Source organism: Protopterus annectens, chromosome 6.part0 (assembly GCF_019279795.1).
Source record: "Protopterus annectens isolate FY-2018-M chromosome 6.part0, PAN1.0, whole genome shotgun sequence".
In the NCBI taxonomy this organism is placed as follows: Eukaryota; Metazoa; Chordata; order Ceratodontiformes; family Protopteridae; genus Protopterus; species Protopterus annectens.
The window spans coordinates 420,832,870-420,860,289 of record NC_056737.1 but is presented as its reverse complement, the minus strand read 5'-3'; the positions used below and the strand labels follow the sequence as shown (position 1 = coordinate 420,860,289).

At 38.2% G+C, this 27,420-nt stretch overlaps 1 protein-coding gene across 1 annotated transcript in view; it reads right to left on the bottom strand.

Moving 5' to 3' along the window:
* PACS2 (phosphofurin acidic cluster sorting protein 2) overlaps positions 1–27,420 on the bottom strand; it is a 1,734,969-nt gene that overhangs the window by 1,034,791 nt on the left and 672,758 nt on the right. Inside the window, exon 10 of the mRNA XM_044073533.1 lies at positions 12,168–12,325. Coding sequence (XP_043929468.1) covers positions 12,168–12,325 — 158 coding nt within the window. The remainder of the gene's footprint in view (positions 1–12,167; positions 12,326–27,420) is intronic.

Below are 27,420 nucleotides of genomic sequence, written 5' to 3'. Positions count from 1 at the left end.
TTTATTTTTTTCATAATCTATTCTGAGTTCACAGACAAGTCAAGTGAATATTTATCTTGCAGAAGAAATCCATGATAACCAGGTCTGAGTGTGTCCCATCGAGTAGATACTTTAATGATTCTGCAGCTTGAATATATAGATCCTGTAATATCCACTTATTAAAAAGTAACTTAGTTTAATTCCCCATTTCCATGACCTTCAATGTATTCATTATGTTCAAAACCCCTTCTGATGTGGGAGTCTTGACTGCTTTTCATTTTGTAGTTATAGCTTTCTTTGCAGACAACATTAACGGTCCCATTACAGCCTTAAAATACATTAGCTCTTCCAATTCATGCACCCAGCTATAGTAAAATAGTTATACAGATAATACTGTACATACTCCTAATAGTTTTAAGACATTCTTTAAAATTATTCTGAATTTATACAACTCTAGGCAGTTGCAAGAAATACATTTCCAATTAGCTACCACATGTGACTTGTACTGCCAGCTTCTATCGGCTTGAGGAAATATTTTGTACATTCTGTTAGGGGGGCAGAATTACCTGTGTAGACATTTCCAAGCAAATATCCTCAGTATTAACTTCATTACATATTCCGGTGCTTGACAAATATCTGATCAATGCTCCGAGTGGATTGAGTTGTTCAATATCTTCTCCCTATCCCAACCTCATTTTCTCCTCATGACTATCAATCCTTTGGGTTGCCTCATACAATCTACTTATCTTTTTCCTCTTGGTTTTGTTAAAGTTCACAAAACATTAGGTGAACTATACAGAAATAGTCATGGCTCTGTAACAGTTTTGGTAGCTCTGGCATTTGCTGGTCAGCACCTCTTACTTTTTATTTGCCTTATCTCTGCTCCCAGGCTATGGGAAGAAGTACAACTCCTCTGAGGATAAGCCAAAATCTCTTAAGCTCTTTCCCATGATAACACAATTCCACTCAGTTATCTGTTCCCAATATCTGGGTTCTTTGGAATACTACATTCAGTTTTGACTGGCCTCTAACCATCTCATCTCTGAACTAACCAGTCCTAAAGGAAAAATCTGACGTATTCATTGTTCCATGTACTTTTGCACTCACTTTTTTTCTTGCTGTCCCATATTTGTGTGTATATCTCTTTGACAGGAGAGACCATAAGAAAGCATCAGGACCCCAAGTCCCTCACAAATCCAAATAGCCTACAAAGTTCCCTCTCTTCCTTGGAAACAAGTACTAATCCTAACAATACTAACATTCTTAACTTACAGCCTGTCTCTGTGGACACAATCAAAAAACTAAAGCCCACCACACTAGCAGCTGATAAACTTCCTGCCGAATTCCTTAAAATTGCTGCTGATGCAATTGCATACTCTGTAGCTATCCTTATCAATCGTTCCATATCAGAAAAATTCGTCCCTGATATCTGGAAAATTTCTCACATTAACCCACTCCACAAAGCAGGTAATTCAAATGAACTAACCAACCGTAGCCCCATCGCTATTCTCTCCTCCCTTTCCAAAATCCTTGAAAAATATATTCATACGCAATTCATAAAACACCTCAATAACAGCAAACTCCTGTCAAATATACAACATGGCTTCCAACCTTATCACAGCACAAATACCACTTTGATGTCTTTTGCAAACACAGTTAATATCCACAGAAACAGAAAATTTGTATCAGTAACATTCCTGGACCTCTCCATGGTCTTCAACATGGTTAATCATACTAAATTTATTAAATGAGTCTCTGAATTATATCTCAATGACCACTCCAGAGTCTGTTTCCAAAGCTACCTTAGCAGACAGATAGCAAGCAGTCCAGTGGCAGCTTGAATTATCTCCTCTTTTACCAGTTACCCTAGGCATTTCCCCAGAGCATCCATGGACCCCTACTGTTTCAGTCTTCACACATATCCTTCATACTTCCACAGCACAAACAGTCATCCAGTATGCAGAGGACACCACTCTTATATGTACCTCTTCCTCCCTTCAAGAGCTACAGCAACTAACTCAGGCCTCCTTTCATTCTGTTGAAACATTGTTCAGAAATCAGCAGCTAATACTAAATCCAAATAAAACTAAACTTCTACTCTTCCAACTAACAATGCACACATCAACTACTCCCTCTTTCAAAATCACATCTCATAATACTTCTGCCTCCCTTGTCACGCATACCAAACTACTGGGGGTGGACATTGATTGTCATCTGAAGTTCGACATCCACGACTCCCTCACCATAAATAAAGTTCACAAAAAAATTAGGTGTACTACACAGAAATAATCAATTCTTCACAAATAATTCTAAGGCCACAACTGCCCAAACACACCTAATTGCAACACTTCTCTATGCGTCTCCAATCCTCATCAACCTCAGGCCATCAGACATAGTTAAACTTGAAACCTGATATAACAAAATTGCTAGATTTGCAACTGATTCTCCCCCTATAGGTTGCACCACTGCTTAGCCCTTAAACAGCTAAACTGGATTGAACTACCGCAGCTCCTCCTTTACAATCAACTCATAGCAGCCCATAAGATCATATATCACCAAGACAATACCCCTTCACAACAAAATCTTCTACCTTGGCATGCCAAAAACAGGTCCCTATGATCCAGCAATAAACTCCTTGAAGTAACAAAAAGCGACCAATAGCGCAGGAAAATCTATCTACTTTACTTATCCAGAAAATGGAACAACTTGTCCTGTAACCTAGCAACATCCTCCTCCTTAGCACAATTTAAAAAGACATTAAAAACCCACCTAATACCTAGCTCTGTAACTGCACCAGTCCCAACTAGATTAATAATCTTCATCACTCTCCTCAAATCCTAACAACCTGCATTACCTTGTACACAAGACATTTCCTAGAATATGTTGAGAAAGTATTGTTCCTATATCCTCTCATGTACATTCTACAAACAATTGCCTAAAGAAGTTTAGCATGCATACAAACAATACTACTAATACCTGTGTCTATATTTTGTCATATACAAATAACAAGTATGTCCCTGGTTATTGTATCATGTATTTGTTAATAGCATACTATTGTTGTAACACCATATGTATTGTTATAATAAATGCAGAGCTTTTCTCCCTGGGCCTACACTGAAAAAGGATATTTATCCAGTCAGACTTTCCAGGTAATCAAATGTAAAATAAATAAATAAATAAAATTAATTTCCATTTGAAGGATGGGTATTAGTTTGAGCTAGATAGGCTACTGTTATTTGGGCTGCCTTGTAGCAACACCTGTAAGTTAGACCTGGATCCCATTAACTGACAAAATAAAGCATTTAGCATCCATATATGACTGCAGGGAAGTCTGGTTCATAGGTAGGTACTAGGCTATCTGCCCAAGGGCATTTATAAGCCTAGCCAGAGTGTGTCAGCTTTCACCGCCCCATTGATTAATTAACTGATCCCCTGTCAGGCAGAGCCAATGAAGTGATCCCAGGGGTGTATTTTCTGTTACCCATCCACACGTCAAGGTTTCTCTTGAAGAGTGTTAGTGAGGGACTCTGCCTGATGTAATTTGGAATTTTGTTCCAAAGCATGGGGAGTCTCTGTGACAGGAATCTATCCCTTCAGCATGTTCTATTTATTGTTGTGGTAAGGTTTAGCTCACTAGAGCATGTGGCTCATAGTGACTTGTATTTCTTTAGGTGGAGCATGTCCATCAATTCTGAGTAGGACATGGCTTTGTAAGTCAGGTAGAGATCACCTCTGAGTAAGCAATATGCCACTGAGTACAGCCGGAGTTTTTCGAGTCGGGCTGCATAGGACATATGTTTGAGGCCAGTAATCCCCTTGGTGAGGTACTTTTGTGGTCTTTCCAGTTGTTGAGGTACATCCCAAATGGGGCATTGTGCTCTATGATGGGTCTAATGAGTGACAAGTACAGGGGCATTGTAACCTCTATTTCTAGATGTGAACCCTTTAGTAATTAGATGGGCCACATAGAAGGATTTCCTAACTACTTTGGCAATATGATTGTCAAAGGAGAGATTACTATCTAGCTGGGTCCCCAGATCTCTTATTACCTCTTCTGTATTAAGGGAGCTGCCACCTATGTGGTAATTCGTGGGTGTTTTGTTTTTCCAAACGGGATGACTATGCATTTTTTGACATTTAGCTTGAGGCTATGACTTTGACACCAGGTGTCCATCTCAGTAAGGCCCTTTTGGAGGATGTCCGTGTCAGCCGGAGAGTCAATTATGGCTCCCAGTTTGCAGTCATCGGCGAACTTGGTCAGCCATAGTCCTCCTGTGTTTACCTGTACTTCTCAGAAGTCTATGCCGAACAGTAGGGGTCCCAGGACCGAGGCTTGTGGGACATCACTTGTGGTTTAGAGTCGGACCTGGAACCTGCTATTCTTACCATGTGAGTTCTGTCTGTAAGCCAGTTGGCAACTCATGTCGTGACGTAGGGGTTTATGTTCAGGCTGGTGAGTTTTCCCGTAATAAAAGGACTAATTGAGGCAAACCAGGAACCACACGACAGAAAGACACAAATAATATATCCAAATTTAATGGTTAAGTGCTTTTCGTTTGACAGAGTGTTCAAACTTCATCAGAACAATGCTTACTTCACTCACATAGCTTAAATAGTAAAACCAATTGACCAAATAATTAAATTAACAGTTAAAGTTGTACAAGCACAACAGACAAGTATGCAAGCTTTAAAAACAACTTAAAATACAAACTTTTAAAATTGTGTATGCTTTAGAACCTTGTGTAGAATAAAAAAGAATGATAGTAATATAAAAGTGAAAATAATAAAAGTGAATATAAAAATAAAAATGAAGATAAAAATAAATATTAAAATCCTCGACTGCAACAGGAGCTTATTTTCAAACCATACTGAAAAGTGACCTACAAGGAAAGTTGAAGTCAAAAATAAAGCTATCGAATTAGACTTTTAAGCTTTAAAATACTTGTGATAGAGCAACATTCGTTTAGACTGGGGTAATTATAAACATTTAGTCTTATTTGCCACAATAGCTCAAGTTCTTCTAATTTTAGGGGGGTAGGTCCACCCCTAAAAGTATCATTCATCTGGTCAATAATCATGAACTTGAACTTGTGGTTAGAATAAGTAATTATGTGCTTAGATAAAGCATTTTCACTTTTGCGTTTCCGAATTGCATAAATATGTTCATATACCCGGTCACAGAGACGTTTCTCCGTCTTTCCTATATAGAAAGAAGGACATGCCTGGCATTGGGCTAAATATACAATCATTTTTGAATTACAATTAACTCGACATTTTAAAGTATACTGGCAATTACTGACTATAAATCTATTAGATTCAGTGACATATTGACAATAATTGCATGATTGACACTTGTACATGCCTACTATTCTAGGAATAGTACATTGACGTTGTTCTAATAATGTTTTGAGATTTTTTGCTTTTTTATAGATTACTGTAGGTTTATCTCCTACCTTATTGAAAATACTAGAGTCCCCCTTAAAATATTCCAGTTTTTACGAATGATGTTGAAACAGACATTGCTGTTGACATAAAATGTTGTTATAAAGGATGGTACTTTAAACAGCGGCTCAGTGTTTGAATTATGAATATCTGAAGTGGAAGGATCAGAGGTATTCTCAAAAGCAGTCCTAATGTTACCACCATCCAAGATGGGTCTATAGAAACATTTAGACCGTTTCAACTTTACTTCCTCAACAAGATCGTTAACCAACCTTTCAGGGTAACTGTGATGCAAAAACATGTTCTTTAACAAGAGACATTCATCATCAAAGTTTTTTCTGAAGGGTGTTAATTCTAGCTGCCCTGACTAACTGGCCCTTCACGACTGCCCGCTTTTGATGATAAGGGCGACAATCTGAAAAATGTAAAAAAGCATTAGAATATGTACTTTTCCTAAATATTTTGGCAATGTATTTCTGAAGTGTATAATCCTTAGACAACAAGATGTCTAAGTAAGGTATAAACTCACTAGAAAAATTTGATGTAAACTTCAGAAAACAAGTGGTATTGTTAAGATAATCTAGTAATTTTTCACTGATGTTTTTATCACCATTAAACAAGATAAAAATATAATCCAAATATCGAGTATAAAAAATTATTCTATCTTTGTAATCAACATTTGACAGTACAAACAGATGTTCCCACCGTGCCATAACCAAATTGGCTATGCTAGCCCCACATGGGGAACCCATTGCTACACCCACTTTCTGCAAGTAAAAGTCATTGCCAAAGACAAAAAAGTTATTGTTAAGGACTAAGTCCACAGTTAATACAGTGCCAAAATACTTAGGAAAAGTACATATTCTAATGCTTTTTTACATTTTTCAAGTTGTCACCCTTATCATCAAAAGCAGGCAGTCGTGAAGGGCCAGTTAATCAGGGCAGCTAGAATTAACACCCTTGAGAAAGATTTTGATGATGAATGTCTCTTGCTAAAGAACATGTTTTTACATCGCAGTTACCCTGAAAGGTTGGTTAACGATCTTGTTGAGGAAGTAAAGTTGAAACGGTCTAAATGTTCTATAGACCCATCTTGGATGGTGGTAACATTAGGACTGCTTTTGAGAATACCCCTGGTCCTTCCACTTCAGATATTCATAATTCAAACACTGACCCGCTGTTTAAAGTACCATCCTTTATAACAACATTTTATGTCAACAGCAATGTCTGTTTCAACATCATTCGTAAAAATTGGAATATTTTTAAGGGGGACTCTAGTATTTTCAATAAGGTAGGAGATAAACCTACAGTAATCTATAAAAAAGCAAAAAATCTCAAAACATTATTAGAACAACGTCAATGTACTATTCCTAGAATAGTAGGCATGTACAAGTGTCAATCATGCAATTATTGTCAATATGTCATTGAATCTAATAGATTTAAAGTCAATAATTGCCAGTATACTTTAAAATGTCGAGTTAATTGTAATTCAAAAATGATTGTATATTTAGCCCAATGCCAGGCATGTCCTTCTTTTTATATAGGAAAGACGGAGAGACGTCTCCGTGACCGGGTATATGAAAATATTTATGCAATTCGGAAACGCAAAAGTGAAAATGCTTTATCTAAGCACATAATTATTATTCTAACCACAAGTTCAAGTTCATGATTATTGACCAGATGAATGATACTTTTAGGGGTGGACTTACCCCCCTAAAATTAGAAGAACTTGAGCTATTGTGGCAAATAAGACTAAATGCTTATAATTACCCCAGTCTAAACGAATGTTGCTCTATCACAAGTATTTTAAAGCTTAAAAGTCTAATTCGATAGCTTTATTTTTGACTTCTATTTTCCTTGTAGGTCACTTTTCAGTATGGTTTGAAAATAAGTTCCTGTTGCAGTCGAGGATTTTAATATTTATTTTTATCTTCATTTTTATTTTTATATTCACTTTTATTATTTTCACTTTTATATTACTATCATTCTTTTTTATTCTACACAAGGTTCTAAAGCATACACAATTTTAAAAGTTTGTATTTTAAGTTGTTTTTAAAGCTTGCATACTTGTCTATTGTGCTTGTACAACTTTAACTATTAATTTATTTAATTATTTGGTCAATTGGTTTTACTATTTAAGCTATGTGAGCGAAGTAAGCATTGGTCTGATGAAGTTTGAACACTCTGTCAAACGAAAAGCGCTTAACCATTAAATTTGGATATATTATTTGTGTCTTTCTGTTGTGTGGTTCCTGGTTTGCCTCAATTAGTCCTTTTATTAGTTTGTTTGTTCTTCGTGAATACAAGTTTTTCTGTAATACCCGAGTGGGGAATGGTGCCGAAAGCCTTGGCGAGGTCAAGGTAGGCTGCGTGAACCACCTTTCCCTCGTCTATGGCCTTGGTGACTGTCTCGAAGAAGTAAACCAGGTTTAGTAGGCATGATCTGCCCTTAACAAAGCCGAACCTGGTCGGGTCAAGTGTTTGGAGATTCCCAATGTCTTTGTTAATGAGTTCCATGATGATACGCTCCATAGCCTTGCCGCCCAGGCTAGTCAGGCTTATGGGGGCAATAGTTACCAGGGTCAGTTGTGGCCCCTCCTTTGTGGAAAGGAATAACCGTTGCTGTGCACCATTCTATAGGCACATAGCCTTTGGAGAGGCTGAGGTTGAACAGCGTGTTTAGGTGGGGGGTTAGTTCATTCTGTAGTTCGTGCAAGATGCAGCCTGGTACACCATCTGGTCCCATTGACGCTGTGTTTTTGGCTTTTGAAAGGGCTGTTTTCACCTGTGTGTCTGCGGTTTTTGGGACACTACGCTTTTCCGGTATTGCTGTGGGCACTTTTGGAGGTGAGAGGGGGGTGAAGTTTGCACTGAATCTATCTGCCAGGATGTTGGCAATATCAGTGGGTTCAGTATATTTTGTGCTATTTTGCACTAGTTCAGTGTATATCTGCGAGTTGCCACTTAGATTCTTAACATAGCTAAAGAAGGCTTTGTGGTTATCTTTTGAATCCTTGGCTATTTTTCTTTTGAAGTTAGCCTTGGATGATTTAATGAGGGACCTTAGTTTCTTACTGATACTGATCAGGGATGTCTTTCCTTCTTAGGATTTGCTTTTTTTCTGAACTAGTTTCCTCCTTCTACTGTATAGCCTGTTTATTGCAGGGGTCCATCAAACTGGTTTCCTTCTCTTAGAGGGGTGATTTTTGGTTTTGCTAGGGATGGCACAATCCATGCATCCTTGTAGGTGTGCATAGAGTGCATTTGTAAAGGTTTCTGCATCTTGGGCAGCGTTATCCTTTAGCGTGGGGGCTGTGAAACTTGCCACCTCTGTCTTAAGTAAGGTGAAGTTTGCTTTAGAAAAGTTTTTTACTGTGGTTTCCTTAGTTGGGGGTGGTGGTGGGGTGTGGACATCCAGAGTGATTAATTTATGGTCTGATCTAACCAGTGACAGGTTGACCTCCGGTGTGGAACACCTGTCGCCCATGTTGGTGATGACAGGTCCAATATGTTTTCACCTCTGGTAGGGGAGTTTACCAGATGATCCAGGGCATTTGAGTTGATGAATTCCAGGAAGCGCTGGGCCTGGGAATTTGTACTCTAATAGTTTTCCCAGTGAATGGTAGGGTAATTGAAATCGCCCAATATCAGGGTGTTCGGTAGGACCTTCATGTTTTCCAGTGTCTCCAGAAAGGTGGAGTGGTGGTCCTGGGTCATGGAGGGTGATCTGTAGCAGGCCACAATTTGCATTGCAGATTTGCCCAATGCTAGTTGTACATGGATGATCTCAGATGTATCATGCTGCACCACTAACCTGGAGGTGTAGGTATCCTTGATGAATATGGATACACCCCCTCTTTTTGGTTTCGGTCCGTGTTCTGTGGCTGAAACATGTGGTATGAGTTGTAGCCCAGAAGTTCTGGGGTGCTCTGTGGAGCCTTGAACCAGGTTTCAGTTACTGCACAGATGTCGACATTCTCCATACTGAGGAGTGCTTCGAGCGTGTGCATTTTGAGATTTAAACTCCTGGCGTTGAGTAGCATAACCCTCAGTTTTTTGTTAATTGTGCTGTTTACAGAGGTGGGTTTGACTTTTGAGCCCTGCCTAAAAAAGACACTATGGGGGCAGCAAGAGCCTTGGCCAGTATTAGAAAGCCTAGAGGTGACAAGGTGCAAGCCGTCTCTTGCGAAGCAAAGCGGCTTGTTGAGCATGTCATCCCAGGCTGACAGACACTGGATCTCCTTTGAATGACACCAGAAGCTTAGCCAATTATTGAAATTGATAATTTTTTCTTTACACTGAGGTATCGTTCTTGGTGAGGGCAGGATGCTACTCAGGGGCAGGGTCATACCAGCCTGGGCTACATGATCAGAGAGCTCTTCCATGTCTCTTTTCATGTAGTCCAGGGAGGTACGTCTCAGGTCATTCACACCAACATGAACAATGACAGAGTCATATGGAGTGACCTGAGTGCTCGTGTTATGTGGCAGATTCTGGCTCCCGACAGGCAGCTAACAGTAACCTTCTGTTTGTCCAGCCTAGTGAGTGGGACGTCAGTGTGCCTGACTATAGAGTCACCTATTACTAGTGTGTTAGGTATGTTATATCGCCTTAAGGGCTGTGATTGTGCGGCACACTGCTTTTGTGTTTTATGTGTTGTCTGGTTTGTGACGGGAGGTGCTGGTTGTTTGGGTGTCTGCTTTGGAGGTCTCTGATGCTTTTGCAGGTTTTTATTTAGAGTCTCCCAGTATGATTTTGTGTATTTATGTGTATTTTTTGCCAGTGATGTTTTAGTAGGTCTGTGTGCGGCTGGAGGTGTGGTGTATGTGTAAACCTTCTCCTCTTGACTGTCTGTTCCAGTCTTGGGTGGAGACAGCTTAGCTTCCAGTTTGGCTGTATAATTGCATCTCGCATATGTTAGTGTTTTGTGGTAGGAGAAGAGGGTTGTCTATGTACATGAGGCAGTTGTAACATTGCCTCAGGATACCCACATTCACCAGCTGGACTGGTAATCCAAAAAGTAGACAAAAGAGCTACATTTGGATAATCTCATTTGTCTACTGTATAAAAAAGGTCAGTCTGTCAGTTTATTTATCCATTTCTTACTCACAGAGACTACTCTGCTTACAGTCTGAGTTCATAGGTTGGTACTAGGCTATCAACCCTAGGGCCTATACAAGTCTAGCCATAACAATTCCCTGGCTATTTCTTCCCACACTATTTACTTCCCTGGACCCCTGTCTAGCAGGGCGACTGACATGATCCCTGGGGTGGATTTCCTTTCTCCCATCCAATTGTCAAGGTTCCTTTTGAAGAGGGCCAAAGAGGCACTCTGCTTGACATGTATGGGCAATCTATTCCAGAGTTTTTCCTAACTTGGAAAACAAAGGGCCTGCAATGACAAGCCCATTTGATCTGATAATTTCCAAATCATCATGGCTAGTCTGCACAAAGTACGAACTGCTGCCTTCCTCTTTGCTGAGATGTCATATCACTATTGTGTTGTTTGTGATTCTTTAGACAACCTGGTCCAAAGCAGACATGAAAGGCTACCAGAGTTAATTAGATAAACAGATTGACTCTGTGGAAGGGGGATCAAAAAAGTTATATAGATATTTTCTTCTTTCCCAGTTTTCAGGTTCTTTAATTTTTCGAAGACTCCATAAGATTTTTGTACCCTTTAGTTTTAACAGAAGGCATATGCTGAAGTTTTTTCCTATTTTTAGTAGAATTTCATGCTAACATGCAGAAGAAGGTGTTGCACAAAGGGTCTTGGATTCCTTGCACATATCAGCAGTTTCATTATTGAAAGCTATGCCACATTCATAAGAATCTATATTATGATCTTACCTTAAACATAACAAATATTTTGGATAGCAATTTTTAAGGTTGATGGTTTCCCATAATAGCATTTGTAATATGGCAATGCTATCGGAAAGGGAAACAAATGCCCCTAGTCAATACAAAATATACTGTATAGTATAATAATCAGAATCAGCAGGCAAAGATAAAAATAATTGTACTTATCACTGTCCATTTCTTTATTAAATGGAAGCAAATGGTAATATACCCACTTCTGAATATGAAAAAAAAATAAAACTTAGTCAGGTTATGCTCTTTGCAACCACCTCCTGCTGATGGCCTTGTCATGAATAGCTATCCTCTCCTAAGTACACCAGCTGCTTCAGAGATCTGACTGGGAGACTGATCATAATCAGCAGGTTAATTCCATTCATTTTACAACTTCCTTGCAGCAATAATGTTTATGATATGCATGCTCTGATTTAAGGTGCCTAATAACTCAGTAATTGGTGTCAAGCAATAATTAAACAGAGACCTGTAGACTTGGATATGGACAGTACTCATTTATCGTTCCACGGTAAAAGGCTTTTACAATGACTTCTATCACTACTGCGGGGAGGAAGCTTACTGACACTAATGTTATACCTGGAAGAGGCAAAGACTGACATCTCCAACATACTGTTATGTTATCATGCTAAAGGTAACACAGATTCAACTTAGGACTATGAATTTTGAAAATTACTTCATTCAAGGCTATCACAAAAAACAGAGTTCATATCCTGGTACAAGCTCTTTTTAAAAAGTTAGTTTCTGCAGAATCTTAAAACATCTGACTTTGACCTGCTATCGAAAAATGAATGTTGAAAACAGACATTTTTCCTACTATGCTTCACTTACATTTTTAAATGATAAAAATTCAAAGAAATTCTATTTAAAGTACATACTTTAGTTTTGGTTTTGGAGTGCTGAGTACGCTGTCGTCATCTTCCAAATCAGACCCACTATCAGTAGGATTCTCCATGTCCAATGTGTCATAGAGAAGATCTAAATCTTCTTCTACCTCTTGGGCATGCTCTCCTGGGTCCTGCTCAGAATCCAGTACCTAATCAAAAATAAGAAATTAATATACTCTAGCTCATTTCCTTCTCCAGGGAGAATAGTTATGTACATTCAGAATCAACAATAAGGTCACTGGCAGCTTTCTCATTATCCAAGCACAACTTTCTTATCCCTCAAAGTAGTAAGGTCATTTTTCTCAAGGATACTGCATTTCACATAGTGTTTAAGAATGTCCTTGCCAACAACCAATACAGAACATTTGTACAGAAAGCTTGTGTTGTGTCTGGAGAAAACATGTGGCCTAAAAGGCCTCAAAACGTGATCAAGGAGTGAAAATGTATGTATAACCCAAATCTAACAAACACTCTCTGATAAACCACACACAAACAATAATGCGGAACAAGAGTTTATCCAGTCGCACAGGACAATATAAACTCCTGTAAATGGGATATAAAGAAGCAATGTTCCAAAAATGGAAGTTATATACTAAGCATAATGCTGGATACTAGTCATCAAAGTCTGTCTGATATGACTGCTGGAAAATTAGCAACTTGTTAAATCTAACCTGGTCATTAGCCAGTGCTCCAGTGCTTCAAGCTCCTGCAAAACATTCCAATAATCCCCTGAGAAACTCTCCCTTCAGACACAGTTTGACACCTATTGACTAGGTGTACAAGGAGCAACTAAAATATGACTTGTACTTTTATACAGACCAAGAGGCAATTAGGAAAGCAGACAGAGGGAGGGATGTCATATCGAATGGACTTGGATGAAAAGGATCCAATATTATGGCATGTATACTGTTTCATTAGTCCATTTAGTCAGACAGTTGAGACAGAATACAAAGCTACCTGATCTCTTGGGTGGAAGCATGACAGGCATCCTTGAGAACTGAAGCTCCAAATGCAGCTCTGATTCAGGAAATGATTTCCAGCTTATAGCATATGGAAAACGTGTGCGAGGTAGACCATGTTGCTGCTACGCATGTCTAATATGAATGAATTCTTAAAAAAGAAGTGGAAATTGCCACAGACCTAGTGGAATGGGTCTTTGGTTTCATTTGTAAAACTTGAATGTTGCTGGAGTTGGCAAAGGCAATACAGATAGTCATCTGGACAGTGTCTGCTATGAAATTTTGTGCTTAATTTGTTAGAGACAAAGGAAATAAACAAATGAGTAGCCTTTCTGAACATCTTCATTTGCTGCAGGTAGAATCTGAGTTGTCTATGGACATCTAAACTATGTAACAAATACTCTCCCTTGTAAAAATGATTTGGAAAGAATACCAGGAGGTTAATAGGCTGGTTAAGATTACATTCTGATGCCACCTTAGGAAGGAACGTTGGACTGATTCTTAAGATAACAATATATTTGTAAAGATTATATATGGGTCAGTCTGTAATCCTTATTCAACTTCCATTGCACACATGCTACACTTTTTCTTCCTTATATGACAGAAGATCCAACTACTCTTATCATCAGGGTACAGTTAGCTTCTATTTCAAATTTTCATCCTGGATATCAAAGCACTAACCTGGTGTGTCATAAACAATGCAATAATTTTCTCAGTGGGGTTGAGAGAAGAAATACGCCTGCAGGCAGCTTGACTCCATATAAGAGTAGTCAGCAATGTGGAAAAAAAAAACAGTCAACACCTCTGCAGATGCATAAAGAAATCTTTGGAAATTTCACTCAGAGTAGAATATACAAATGCCTTCAGATGCAAACTTCTCGACTCCTACTGAGAACATTTGCCAAAGAAAGAAAAAACACGCTAATACCTTTGCAAATGCAAGCATTAGCATTTGTCATGGCTGTCATAATGTTGTCTTATCTTTCAGCTCACTTCCTTATAAAAACACTTGTTTACAGCTTAAAGCAAGGGTATTAACCAATATAAAATAACAGAAATCACCATAATTCTTCATATAGTATAATCTATGTACTTTTACACCCCAACCTCACCCCAGCAGCTCAAGATAACAGCATATTAACTCTATCTTTCTTTTGTCAAGCCTTTCTTCTCATGTCATACTGTAAAGCTTGTATTTCTTACAAATAAGAAAAAAGTACTTGTTTACTTAATCTTTTAACACATATAACACTCACTGAAAAGACTTTCTCCACATTTAAAATACCCATGATCCACACTATACAAAAGTGCTTTACTATACAACACAGTTTATATCGTGAAATATTTTATGCACATACTAATAAAAGTAAAGTTGTGCAAATTCTACTTACCTGTAATAATAGATGTTTGTAGAACACTCTTCCTTACTGGCATATGGACAGCAGCACCCTGCTGCCCTCCTTCTGGCAGTCTTGCAAACATCAGAGCTCAAACCACTCCCTGTCTCTGGGTATGAAAGACCAATCACTCAGCAGAACCAGGACTGCCCTTCAAACCAAAAGACAGGACCATTCGGTTTTCTAGGGTCCAGCAGGAAGAGAAGATGAAAACATAAGATTTGTGAACACTTACTGTTTCAAACCAAAGACCATGCACACACACACACGCACACACAACGGCTGCTGAACAAATCTCAGTGGCAACTCCAACAGCAAATTATATACATCTAACAGATGGAGGATGGTGGGAAGGCACTGCCAGTAAGGCAGTATATGTTCTACAAGCATGTACTGTTACAGGTAAGTAAGGCTTGAGCAACTGTACTATGTTCAACAAACACACTGCCATACTGACAGATTTCCAAAGCTTAACCAATTTGGGAAGAGGAAGGGCAAAGATCTAGGAGCCCCTAGTGAGTGGTCCATGCAAAGCCTGCTCCCACCTTAGAAAAGGCATCCAGCTTGTAGGGTTTCATAAAGGTATGGACAGAGGACCATGCTGTTGCCTCTAGAATAGTTCTAGACTCCTTGCCTTTCCAAAATGCCACTGAACAGGAAAAGGCTCAGGTGGAATGCATCTTTACCTTGTTTGGATTCACCTTGCCATGGAGGGCGTACAAAACAATACCAGAGGTCATACAACATGCACTGGTTTACTTAGAGGCAGGTTGTCCTTTCTTTGCCTCGGAGAAGGAAATATAAAACCTTTCTAAAGCATATCATTTTGTCAAGGAGGTACTGATGAACATCAAAGGTATTAAGTATCCTCTCTCTTTTATTCTTAGGTTTGGGAAAGAAAACACGGATATTAAGACTGATAGAGTGAATTCTAAGACCACTTTAACAAAAAAGGTTTAATGCATAACACAACCCTATCCCTGTGGAAAATCAGGTAAGGTTGTCTTACTATGGCAGCTTGCAGTTCAGAAACCTGCCTTACGTATGTCAGAGCAATAAGGAAAACAGTTTTCCAAGTTAAGAACTACAGATCAGCTTGCACTGCCAGTTTGAAAGGTGATTATGTCAATTTTTGAAGAACATAGTTGAGATTCCATGAAAGAAGAATTTGTAAGGAGGATCCATAGGCAAACAAGCAGAGATGGCTGTTAAATGCACCTTAATGGATACATGGGATAAGCCATCCTGAAGTAGTTCACACATATATTTCAAGCCCAGAGTGATATTAACCTCAATGGACAACCTGTTATTATAGGCACTACTTGGAAAACCTCACCCATTTAAGAGCATAAGACTTTCTAGTAGCAAGTTTTATGGCTTCCTTTAACACCTGCTGCACATCCTCATGAAACAAGTGCCTGAATGGAGTCAAAACTGAATCATCCAGGCTGTCATCTGAATTTTCTCCAAATTGGGGTGTACCAGTTGCCCCTGAGATTGTGTGAGTAGATCCAGAGTATGAGGATGTCTGTGATAACTGCCCAATATCATTAAAAGGGAGTACAAAGACTGCCTTGGCCAATACTGGGGGGTTAGCATAATGATATCTGGAATTATTTTCTGAACCTTCAGAAGTACCTTGTGAATCAGCGGAAAGGGTTGAAATGTATACAGGAAAATTCCACTCCAAGGGAATGTGAATTTGTCTGTTCTCCAAACAAGTTTTGCAAGGATGTCTGGAACAGAATCTCTTCAAATGACGGTTTTGAAAGAAGGTGAACAGATCTATTTGAGATATTCCCCGCATCTGGAATAGATCCTAGAACACCACTGCCTTGAGCTGTCATTCACGTAGGTGTAATAAGCAGGATTTGCTTAGTCTGTCTGCCACAGTGTTCTGCTCTGACAAGATGCATGATGCTTGAAGAGTCAGAGAATGGCGCAAAGCCAGTTCGTATGCCATCATTGCCAACTGGCACATAGGATATGAACTTGCACCCCTTGATTTGTTGAGGTACAGTATTATTGTGGTCTTGTTCATAGCCACCAGAAGAGGACCCCGAGTCTATAGGTGGTGAAGGACTTTCAAAACGTAAATTATTACCATCTCCTTGATATTAATGTGCTTCCATGCATCCTTCAATCCCCGTTGACATATCTCCCCAGTTAAAGTTGGACAATCTGTCTGGACATATTGCAGTGGCACTGCAGGGGAGAAAGGAAGTCCTGAACTGATACTCTAACTGATCTCTCCAAAGCTGCAACTTTCGTGCTTGGTCCAACAATTTCAGACATACCACTGAATTTGAAGACAGGTCAGTGGTATCCATGAGAATCATGGACACCATCAGTCTAAGAATTTTTAGGAGTTTTCTTGCAGAGGTGACATTCATCTTGGAGAATTCCTGAAACACTGTCTGGTAAGACAGGATCTTTTTTTTTCTGGAAGAAAGGCCATTCTCTTGCAGGAGTCAATTAAGCACACCAGAAAGGAGTCAGATACTGTTTCAGGAGGTTCAATTTGAACCATAGTTGGGACAGCACGAGACCTTCTGTTGTGAATCCAAAAATCTAGACACAAACTCTGAACAGATCAGCATGTTGTTCTAGTAAGGAAAAATATGGATGCCCAGAGTCCAACAGAAAGCCACTATAGAGGCAAGGCATTTGGTAAACACTCAAGGTGCAGTGGATACTCCAAAGGGCAATACACAAAACAAGAAATATCAGAAATCTCCTGAAGCAACAGACCAGTTCTAGATCCATAGTCCAGAATTTGCCAGGGAATAGGAGGTCAAAATAAAGTGTGGTCCAGTGGATGAGAGAGAAACCCCTTTGAATGAAGGTGGATGCTGTTTCTACTGCCATCTGTAACCCCTGCCAACAATGTTGAGTACCGTTTGTCAGAAAACACTGACAACAATCCATCTTGTTGAAAGCTAATTTTAGAGAAGTGGCACCAGGATGGGGGCTTCAGAAAGATGGGTTCAGTGCCTCAACTTGGTCATAAGTTGGAAGAGGGATTATCTTTTTTGATCAAGGAACCCCTCTTATTAGGCTTTTCTGGGTTTTGGTATTGTTTTTTTCATTTTATTGCTTTGATTTTAGTTTGGCTGGGACTTCTGTTTGAAAGGCTGCCAAAAATTATCCTGCTTAAAGAAGGGAAATTTGTGAATATGACACATTTTCAACACCCCTTGCACAAGTTTACCTCTGTCATTGCAGTGTTTAAGGATCTGAATAGTTGCTGTACCAAGCACACAATCAGATTCAAGTGGAGCATTCAAAAGATTTTTTAACTCATCAGAAAGGTTCTCGCTGTGTAACCATGCATACCTTCTGATCACTACTAATGATGATACATTTCTAGCAATACTATTAGCCCCCTTCAAGGCATTCTTTATAGCATATTCTGACATCTGAGAAACACTGGGATCAAAGCATTGGACACAGACTTTTTGCTCAGTAGGTAACAATGCAGCAAACTCATGTAAGCTACACATACATCTCAGTGCAAGCTTCCACATAAAACACTGGTAGTTAAACACTTTCAAAGCCACAGTGCTGGAGTGAGTCAGCTTTTCTCCTGAGATTCTAGCCATTTGCCTAGCTTATCTGGAGAGAATGGGTCTGTAGAATACACAGTACTTTTATTAGTAACAGTAGTGGAGGACACCAATGCAGGGTCTGCAGACAAGGGACCTCGAAAGCCAGGCATGGCAGAGCATACCCTGAATTTTTTAAACACTTTTTTTAGGTAGAGCCTTAATGAACAATATTACAAGCTTTCTTTAAAACACCCTCCAACATAGGGATCAATAGAGAAAAGGTCTCCATGTCCGGAACCTCATGCTACAAATTATCATAAACCCTGCTGACATCAGGGGCATCCAATGATTGCTCCCAACTGAATACATCCCTAAATGTAATTAGCATTTGGGCAAAAGAAAACATCTGTTTGGGTTTCTGAACCTGTTTGTCTTCAGAAGAATTAGACCAATTTGACTCTGACAGGTCTGAAAACTCAAGACTCCAGAGTCCCTTCAAAATCAGGATCCTCTGATGACTGAATGGAAGAGTTCCTGAACCTGTTTGTCTTCAGAGGAAACAGACCAATTTGACTCTGACAGGTCTGAAAACTCAAGACTCCAGATTCCCTTCAAAATCAGGATCCTCTGATGACTGAATGGACATAGAAGCACTGGCATTACTCATAACTCCAGTATGCACCCCTTAATCAACTGCCTAAACAATGGATCTAGCCATAGCCACCATCTTCGGTGGGAAAAGGGTCAGAAACTCCCTACCACATAGTGGGTCTTTTGTCTCTTCTTATGCACTACTCTACTGAGAAAGCCCCTGTGGAGGAAAATGTATCAACTCTGGCAATGGATCTGGCACCTAAATGGTTGGTTCTCCCATACCTGAAGCAGGCAATGATACAGCCAGAGTGTCTTAACCTCATGTCACACACAGTTGCAGTACTAACATGACACCTGGAGACATGGAGGTAACAGAAAGCAAGAGCTTTGATAGTCTGCCCAAGGATGAGGCTAGTGTAGAGTCATAAGCCATAGGCTGAGGTATATATATATATATATATATATATATATATATATATATATATATATATATATATGTGTGTGTGTGTGTGTGTGTGTGTGTGTGTGTGTGTGTGTGTTTTAGGTGCACAAAGGGTAGATGGTGAAGGGCACAGTCACTTATTCTATCAACTCAGGGGACAAAGAATAGCCAGATCAATACCAAATACTGGTTGCAGGGTTAAACCCACTACAAAAAGGACAAATCCCACTATTCTTCTACAGGGTTATTATACTGAGTAATACAGTCAAAAGTGCCCTGTACAGACAATGAAAGCACCGAGGTAAATTCCAAGCTGTTTATTACAAACACAAACAAAACTCCACAAATGGTGAACACACATAAACGCCTTCACATTCCACGCGTTTTCGTCTCAGTAATCAGACGTCATCAGATTACAAGTGTTACGTTAGATTTAGTCATTTATACATTAATAAGTAATCAACCAATACAACTAGAGCAAAAAACTTTAAAAAAAACCCCAATGACATTTACATAAAAAACAAAATTAAAATGCAACCTCATAAATATTACACTTTTCCATTAAAAACATTCTAACCATAAAAAGATAATCCTAATAAAATTGATTAAATATTTAAAAAAATTCATTTGTGTTTAGTGTGTAAAAATTAAATATATGTCATAACCACTTTGAATTAATCATATACATTGTGATAAAAGGAAATGCTGCTGTGGTGGTGCTGCGGTAGCGTTGTCGCCTCACAGTAAGATGTTGTCCTGTTCGATTCTCAGCTAAAGCAAGTTCTGTGTGTAGACATGCGTGAATGGGCGTACCTTCGTTGAAGGTTGTGCGTCAGGCCTGGCAAGCCGGTACGTAAAAATCTACTGCCAATCATTAGCGGACCAGAGTTCCACTGTGGCGAACCCTAACCGGGAAAAGCCGAAAGATACAACATTGTGATAAAAGGAAATATTGCCGTCTACTGGCCAAAATTTTAATTGCAACCAAAAGTTTTTAAAGTTTTGCAGATCTTAGTTTCAATAGTGGCAAGACAGACACACAATCATTCAGCCCAGGGAAGTTTCCTGCATCAAGGGTAACTTGCCACCACAGCTCCCTGAATTCTATCCTCTCTTCCCATGGGGCCCCCCTCATGTCATTTGTAATCTGTTCCAATACAAGGAAGGAGAGTTCTGCATTTACATAGGACTTAGTGTGTTTATACAAGGCACTAGTTTCTTTCTTTACTGTGACATCATAATTATGCTCGTAGATCCTTCTCCTTAACATTCTTTTGGTTTTTCCGACATAGAAGGATCGACATTCTGAACAGACAGCCAAATAGACTATTCCTTTGGTCTCACAGTTATAATAATCACCACTGTCTATCCATCTTTTTCTGCTCTCAAGGTCAGTTTTGTCTGTATATATGATGTTCACACATTGAGAGCAGTGCCCACACTTATATGTCCCTAATCTTCTTTTGTTATGAGTGGGTTTGTTACTCCTATACTCAAGTATATTTCTTGAGACTCTGGGAATTCTTATAGACTACCTTTGAAGGGAGATTGGGTATTTTATCTAAATCCGAAAGAGCCACAAATCTATTCCACTCTTTATTAAAAATTTTTTTAGTGGTGTCATTCAAGGCATTATACTCCAAAATTATTGCTTGTTTATAGGCAATATTTTCATTGTTTTTAATCTTCAGTGTTTCACTGCCATTAACTTGTTCTTTATGTCCTTGTATAGGTTTAAACCTAGTACTTCTTCCTTCTAAAACCTCCCCCTTGATTTTATTTATAAATTCCGGGGGGTACCTCTCTCGGAAAACATCTTTTCCAGTAAATCACACTCAATCCGGAAATCAGTATCCCGGCTTGTCATACGACTCCCCCGAACAAACTGACCCTTTACAAAATGTTTTTCTTACAATATGGGGGGTGTGCACTCCGAAAATGGAGAAAAGAGTTACAAAATGTAGATTTCCTGAAAATCTTGGTTTCAAACTTGTTGTTCATCTTATACACCTCTAAATCTAAATATTGTAGATTTTCATTAGACACTTTGTGTGTAAAATTCAGGAAACTGGTAGCACCTTTCATATAATTCATGAATTCTACAAACATCTCCTTACCACCCATCCAAAAAATAACTATGTCATCAAGGAACCTCCTATAGAGGTTCCAACATGGGGTATATTCAGAGTTTAAAATATATTTTTCTTCCCATTTCTCCAATACTAAATTGGCGTAGGTGGGGGCACATGCTGCCCCCATTGCCACTCCTTGAATTTGCTGGTAGAATTCCCCATTGAAACAAATAAAATTATACTTTAATACCATATCCATTAAAGACATACTCCACATTGTAAGAAAAACATTGTAAAGGGTCAGTTTGCTTGGGGGAGTCATATGACAAGCCTGGATACTGATTTCCAGATGGAGTGTGATTTACTGGAAAATATGTTTTCCGAGAGAGGGTACCCCCCAGAATTTATAAATAAAATCAAGGGGGAAGTTTTAGAAGGAAGAAGTACCAGGTTTAAACCTATACAAGGACATAAAGAACAAGTTAATGGCAGAAAAACACTGAAGATTAAAACAATGAAAATATTGCCTATAAACAAGCAATAATTTTGGAGTATAATGCCTTGAATGACACCACTAAAAAAATTTTTTAATAAAGAGTGGAATAGATTTGTGGCTCTTTCGGATTTGGATAAAATACCCAATCTCCCTTCAAAGGTAGTCTATAAGAATTCCCTGAGTCTCAAGAATATACTTGAGTATAGGAGTAACAAACCCACTCATAACAAAAGAAGATTAGGGACATATAAGTGTGGGCACTGCTCTCAATGTGTGAACATCATGAATACAGACAAAATTTACCTTGAGAGCAGAAAAAGATGGATAGATAGTGGTGATTATTATAGCTGTGAGACCAAAGGAATAGACTATTTGGCTGTCTGTTCAGAATGCAGATCCTTCCATGTCAGAAAAACAGAAAGAATGTTAAGGAGAAGGATCTACGAGCATAATTATATCACAGTAAAGAAAGAAACTAGTGTATAAACACACTAAGTCCTGTGTAAAAGCAGAATTCTTCTTCCTTGTATTGGAACAGATTAAGAATGACATGAGGGGGGCCCATGGGAAGAGAGGATAGAATTCAGGGAGCTGTGGTGGCAAGTTACCCTTGATGCAGGAAACTTCCCTGGGCTGAATGATTATGTGTCTATCTTGCCACTATTAAAACTAAGATCTGCAAAACTTTAAAAACTTTTGGTTGCAATTAAAAGTTTGGCCAGTAGATGGCAATATTTCCTTTTATCACAATGTATATGGTGCTGCGGTAGCGCTGTTGCCTCACAGTAAGACGTTGTCTCATTCGATTCTCAGCTAGAGCATTTTCTGTCTGGAGACATGCGTGAATGGGCGTACCTTCGTTGAAGGTTGCGCGTCAGGGCTGACAACTCGGCATATAAAAATCTACTGCCAATCATTAGCAGACCGGAGTTCCGCTGTGGCGACCCCTAACCGGGAAAAGCCGAAAGACACAACAACAACAACAATGTATATGATTAATTCAATGTGGTTATGACATATATTTAATTTTTACACACTAAACACAAATGAATTTTTTAAAATATTTTAACCAATTTTATTAGGATTATCTTTTTATGGTTAGAATGTTTTTAATGGAAAAGTGTAATATGTATGAGGTTGCATTTTAATTTTGTTTTTTATGTAAATGTCATTGTTTTTTTTTTAAGTTTTCTGCTCCAATTGTATTGGTTGATTACTTATTAATTAATGTATAAATGACTAAATTTAACGTAACACTGGTCATCTGATGAAGTCTGATTACTGAGATGAAAACGCATGGAATGTAAAGGCGTTTATGTGTGTTCACCATTTGTGGAGTTTCATTCGTGTTTGTAATAAACAGCTTGGAATCTACGTTGGTGCTTTCATTCTCCATACAGGGGACTTTTGACTGCATTTCTTGATTGTTTTAAGAGTGCCTTTCCACTGTATTTTTTTCTGGTCGCGGTTTGTGTGATCGTGATGGAGAAACAAGCTCTTCCCTGAAGGTAAAGGGCAGGACGAGGTAGGCCAATCACGGAAGCTTATCGGGCAGCTGACAGAGTTGATTGACTTGCTGACGCCACTGAGTCAGTCACTTGTTGGGCTTTGTAGCAATATTCGGAATCAATTGGTTCAAGGACCTGAAAGGAATAAACAGCCGAGAATGGGAGAAGGTCATGGAGAGAGGGAGCCCCCCGGTGCGAGTAAAGAAACAAGTGACTTTAGAGAAGTAAACAAAGTGACATTCAATCCGGAATTAACCCCAAACACTTTTAAAGACCTCCAAGCCTCCAACGGCTCTACAAGTGGATCAAATTACAGCAGGGCAGAAAACGCCAACTTTTCCCAAGGCGTCTACAGGTACTAGCAATAATAAAAACTATTTTAAGGAAACAAGAGAGTGGCTGCATAGAAAATATTCTTTCAAATTAAATGAATTTAACATTAAACAGCCAACTATTTCCGATTCCTACAGTTTTAAACTTGATAACCTGGGTAAATTGATGTTAAAATACAGAACCTTGGACATTGAGAATGACTATTTAAATGAATGCATTGTTAGGGGAATAGTCCCCAAGGGGCTTCATGTTTGTAAATTCCCCAACAATGTACAGGTTGGTTCTGCATTTCATAATGAATTGACTGAAGTGTTTAATAATTGTGGACTTGACATTTTAAGATTAATTATTAAAGAAAATGTTAGATGCCAGGGTGAATTACAGAAAGAGATTAATGAGCTTGACCAGTGTATTAAAGAAGACTTGATTTTTACTATTAAGGAAGAAAAGGAAAAATATTTCAACATAAGATGTGAGATAGACAATAAATGTGGTGATATAGTTCACAGGAAACTAAAAAAGTTGGAACGTGATGTTCATGAATATAAGAGTGACACCAGTTATCCTAAGCCACGTTTTTTAGGATACTATAAGAGCATTTATGGTAATAAACAGGGTAGTAATTATACTAACCATGATGGTAGTTTTAATGGTGATATTCAACAAGAAGGGGATGATTTTGTTAATGATCAGGATCCCCCCCCCCTGCGCAGATCGGAAAGATTAATGAACAAACCAGGGTATCAATAAACACATTTTTATTAGAGGGGGAGATATTAAATTATACCCATCCCACCTATAGGGTTTCCAATGACATTTCAGTTGATGGTGTTAAACATACTTAAAATTAATTTTGTATTTACAATTTTAGCAGTATAACATTAGAGAAGGAACATTTTTATTTATTGCCCAAAGGTTTAAAGTTTATTCCATACAGAAAGGGAGACCTTACCAAGTCATTGTTAGACATCAAATTAGTCTTAAGAAAAGTTAATTTAGGTTTACTGCTACCTCCTAGTAACCCAGATATGGAACAAGGTTTAAGACAAAGAACTATTTTTAATTCACCCCTCCACCCACAATTAAAAAATCTGGAGAATATTATTGAAAAGGAACTTAGGAATGAACAGAACAATGTTAAATACAAATTTAATTTAAGTAATAAAGAATACGAAGTACTAAATGATTTGAAATCTAACCTTACTATTTGAGTTATGAAACCAGACAAGGGAGTGGGATGGTAATTATGGACAATGTTGAATATGAGGGTAAAATTAATTTGATACTAAGAGATGAGTTTAGATATTCTAATGCATCTAAGAATGAAGTGAACATAGCCTATAATAAAACTGATATAGGCTTAAATGATATGTTGTATGAAGGACTTATTGACCAGAAAATTCTTTCCTACTTGAAAGTTGACAAACCTAGGGTACCCACAATTTTCGGGATCCCAAAGACTCATAAGAATGAGACAGACCCACTTTTGAGACCCATAGTCTTGGCCGATGGGTCAAAGCTCACCCCCTTGCTAAATATGTTGATACAAAATTAAAGCATTTGTGGGTAAAAAGGAAAGTCATTCTGAAAGATTCATGGGACCTCTTGAGGGAAATATCAAATGAACTATACCATAAAGACCTCCTATTTGTAACTACAGATATTATTGACCTATTTTCTTTGTTTGAGGAGATTGTTTTTGAGAACCAGGAATTAACTCACAATGATAAATTATTGTGTGTGCCTTTAATGGATATGGTATTAAAGTATAATTTTATTTCTTTCAATGGGGAATTCTACCAGCAAATTCAAGGAATGGCAATGGGGGCAGCGTGTGCCCCCACCTACGCCAATTTAGTATTGGCGAAATGGGAAGAAAAATATATTTTAAACTCTGAATATACCCCCTTGTTGGAACCTCTATAGGAGGTTCCTTGACGACATAGTTATTTTTTGGATGGGTGGTAAGGAGATGTTTGTAGAATTCATGAATTATATGAAAGGTGCTACCAGTTTCCTGAATTTTACACACAAAGTGTCTAATGAAAATCTACAATATTTAGATTTAGAGGTGTATAAGATGAACAACAAGTTTGAAACCAAGATTTTCAGGAAATCTACGTTTGGTAACTCTTTTCTCCATTTTCGGAGTGCACCCCCCCCCCCCCCCAACATTGTAAGAAAAACATTGTAAAGGGTCAGTTTGTTCGGCGGAGTCATATGACAAGCCTGGATACTGATTTCCGGATGGAGTGTGATTTAATGGAAAAGATGTTTTCCGAGAGAGGGTACCCCCCCGGAATTTATATATAAAATCAAGGGGGAGGTTTTAGAAGGAAGAAGTACTAGGTTTAAACCTATACAAGGACATAAAGAACAAGTTAATGGCAGTGAAACACTGAAGATTAAAAACAATGAAAATATTGCCTATAAACAAGCAATAATTTTGCAGTATAATGCATTGAATAACACCACTAAAAAAAATTTTAATAAAGAGTGGAACAGATTTGTGGCTCTTTCGGATTTGGATAAAATACCCAATCTCCCTTCAAAGGTAGTCTATAAGAATTCCCAGAGTCTCAAGAATATACTTCAGTAAAGGAGTAACAAACCCACTCATAACAAAAGAAGATTAAGGACATATAAGTGTGGGCACTGCTCTCAATGTGTGAACATCATGAATACAGACAAATTTTACCTTGAGAGCAGAAAAAGATAGATAGATACTGGTGATTATTATAACTGTGAGACCAAAGGAATAGTCTAATTGGCTGTCTGTTCAGAATGTAGATCCTTCTATGTCGGAAAAAACGAAAGAATGTTAAGGAGGATCTACGAGCATAATTATATCATCACATTAAAGAAATAAACTACTGCCTTGTATAAACACACTAAGTCCTATGTAAATGCAGAACTCTCCTTCCTTGTATTGGAACAAATTATGAATGACATGAGGGGGGGCCCATGGGAAGAGAGGATAGAATTCAGGGAGTTGTGGTGGCAAGTTACCTTTGATGCAGGAAACTTCCCTAGGCTGAATGATTATGTGTCTGTCTTGCCACTATTGAAACTAAGATCTGCAAAACTTTAAAAACTTTTGGTTGCAACTAAAATGTTTTACCAGTAGATGGCAATATTTCATTTTATCACAATGTATATGATTAAGTCAAAGTGGTTATGACATATATTTAATTTTTACATACTAAACACAAATGAATTTTTAAAATATTTTAATCAGTTTTATCAGGATTATCTTTTTATGGTTAGAATGTGTTTAATGAAAAGTGTAATATTTATGAGGCTGCATTTTAATTTTGGTTTTCGTGTAAATGTCATTGTGTTTTTTAAAGATTTTTGTTCCAGTTGTATTGGTTGATTACTTATTAATTAATGTATAAATGACTAAATCTAATGTAACACTGGTCATCTGATGAAGTTTGATTACTGAGACGAAAACGCGTGGAATGTAAAGGCATTTATGTGTGTTCATCATTTGTTGAGTTTCGTTCGTGTTTGTAATAAACAGCTTGGAATCTACCTCGGTGCTTTCATTCTCCGTACAGGGCAATTTTGACTGTATTTCTTGGTTGTTTTAAGAGTGCCTTTCCACTTTACTTTTTTCTTATTATACTGAGTACTACACTGAGAAAGAAGACAGCTAATTCAGTAGTCTAGCACAAAGACCCCCAATTTAAATTAAAAAGGCTAGCTTCAGGCAGACAAGAATAGAAACAGTCTAAAATAGTGTTAGACAAGGAATTGCATGTAAAGTTAAAAAATATTCCTGTCAGAAAAGTTTACCAAACAAAATGGTGGCAAAATCGTGATTTAATGGAAAAGATAACTTAAAATGTGACAAATCTACTTATTTCAAATAATCATAGCCCCAAGGAAA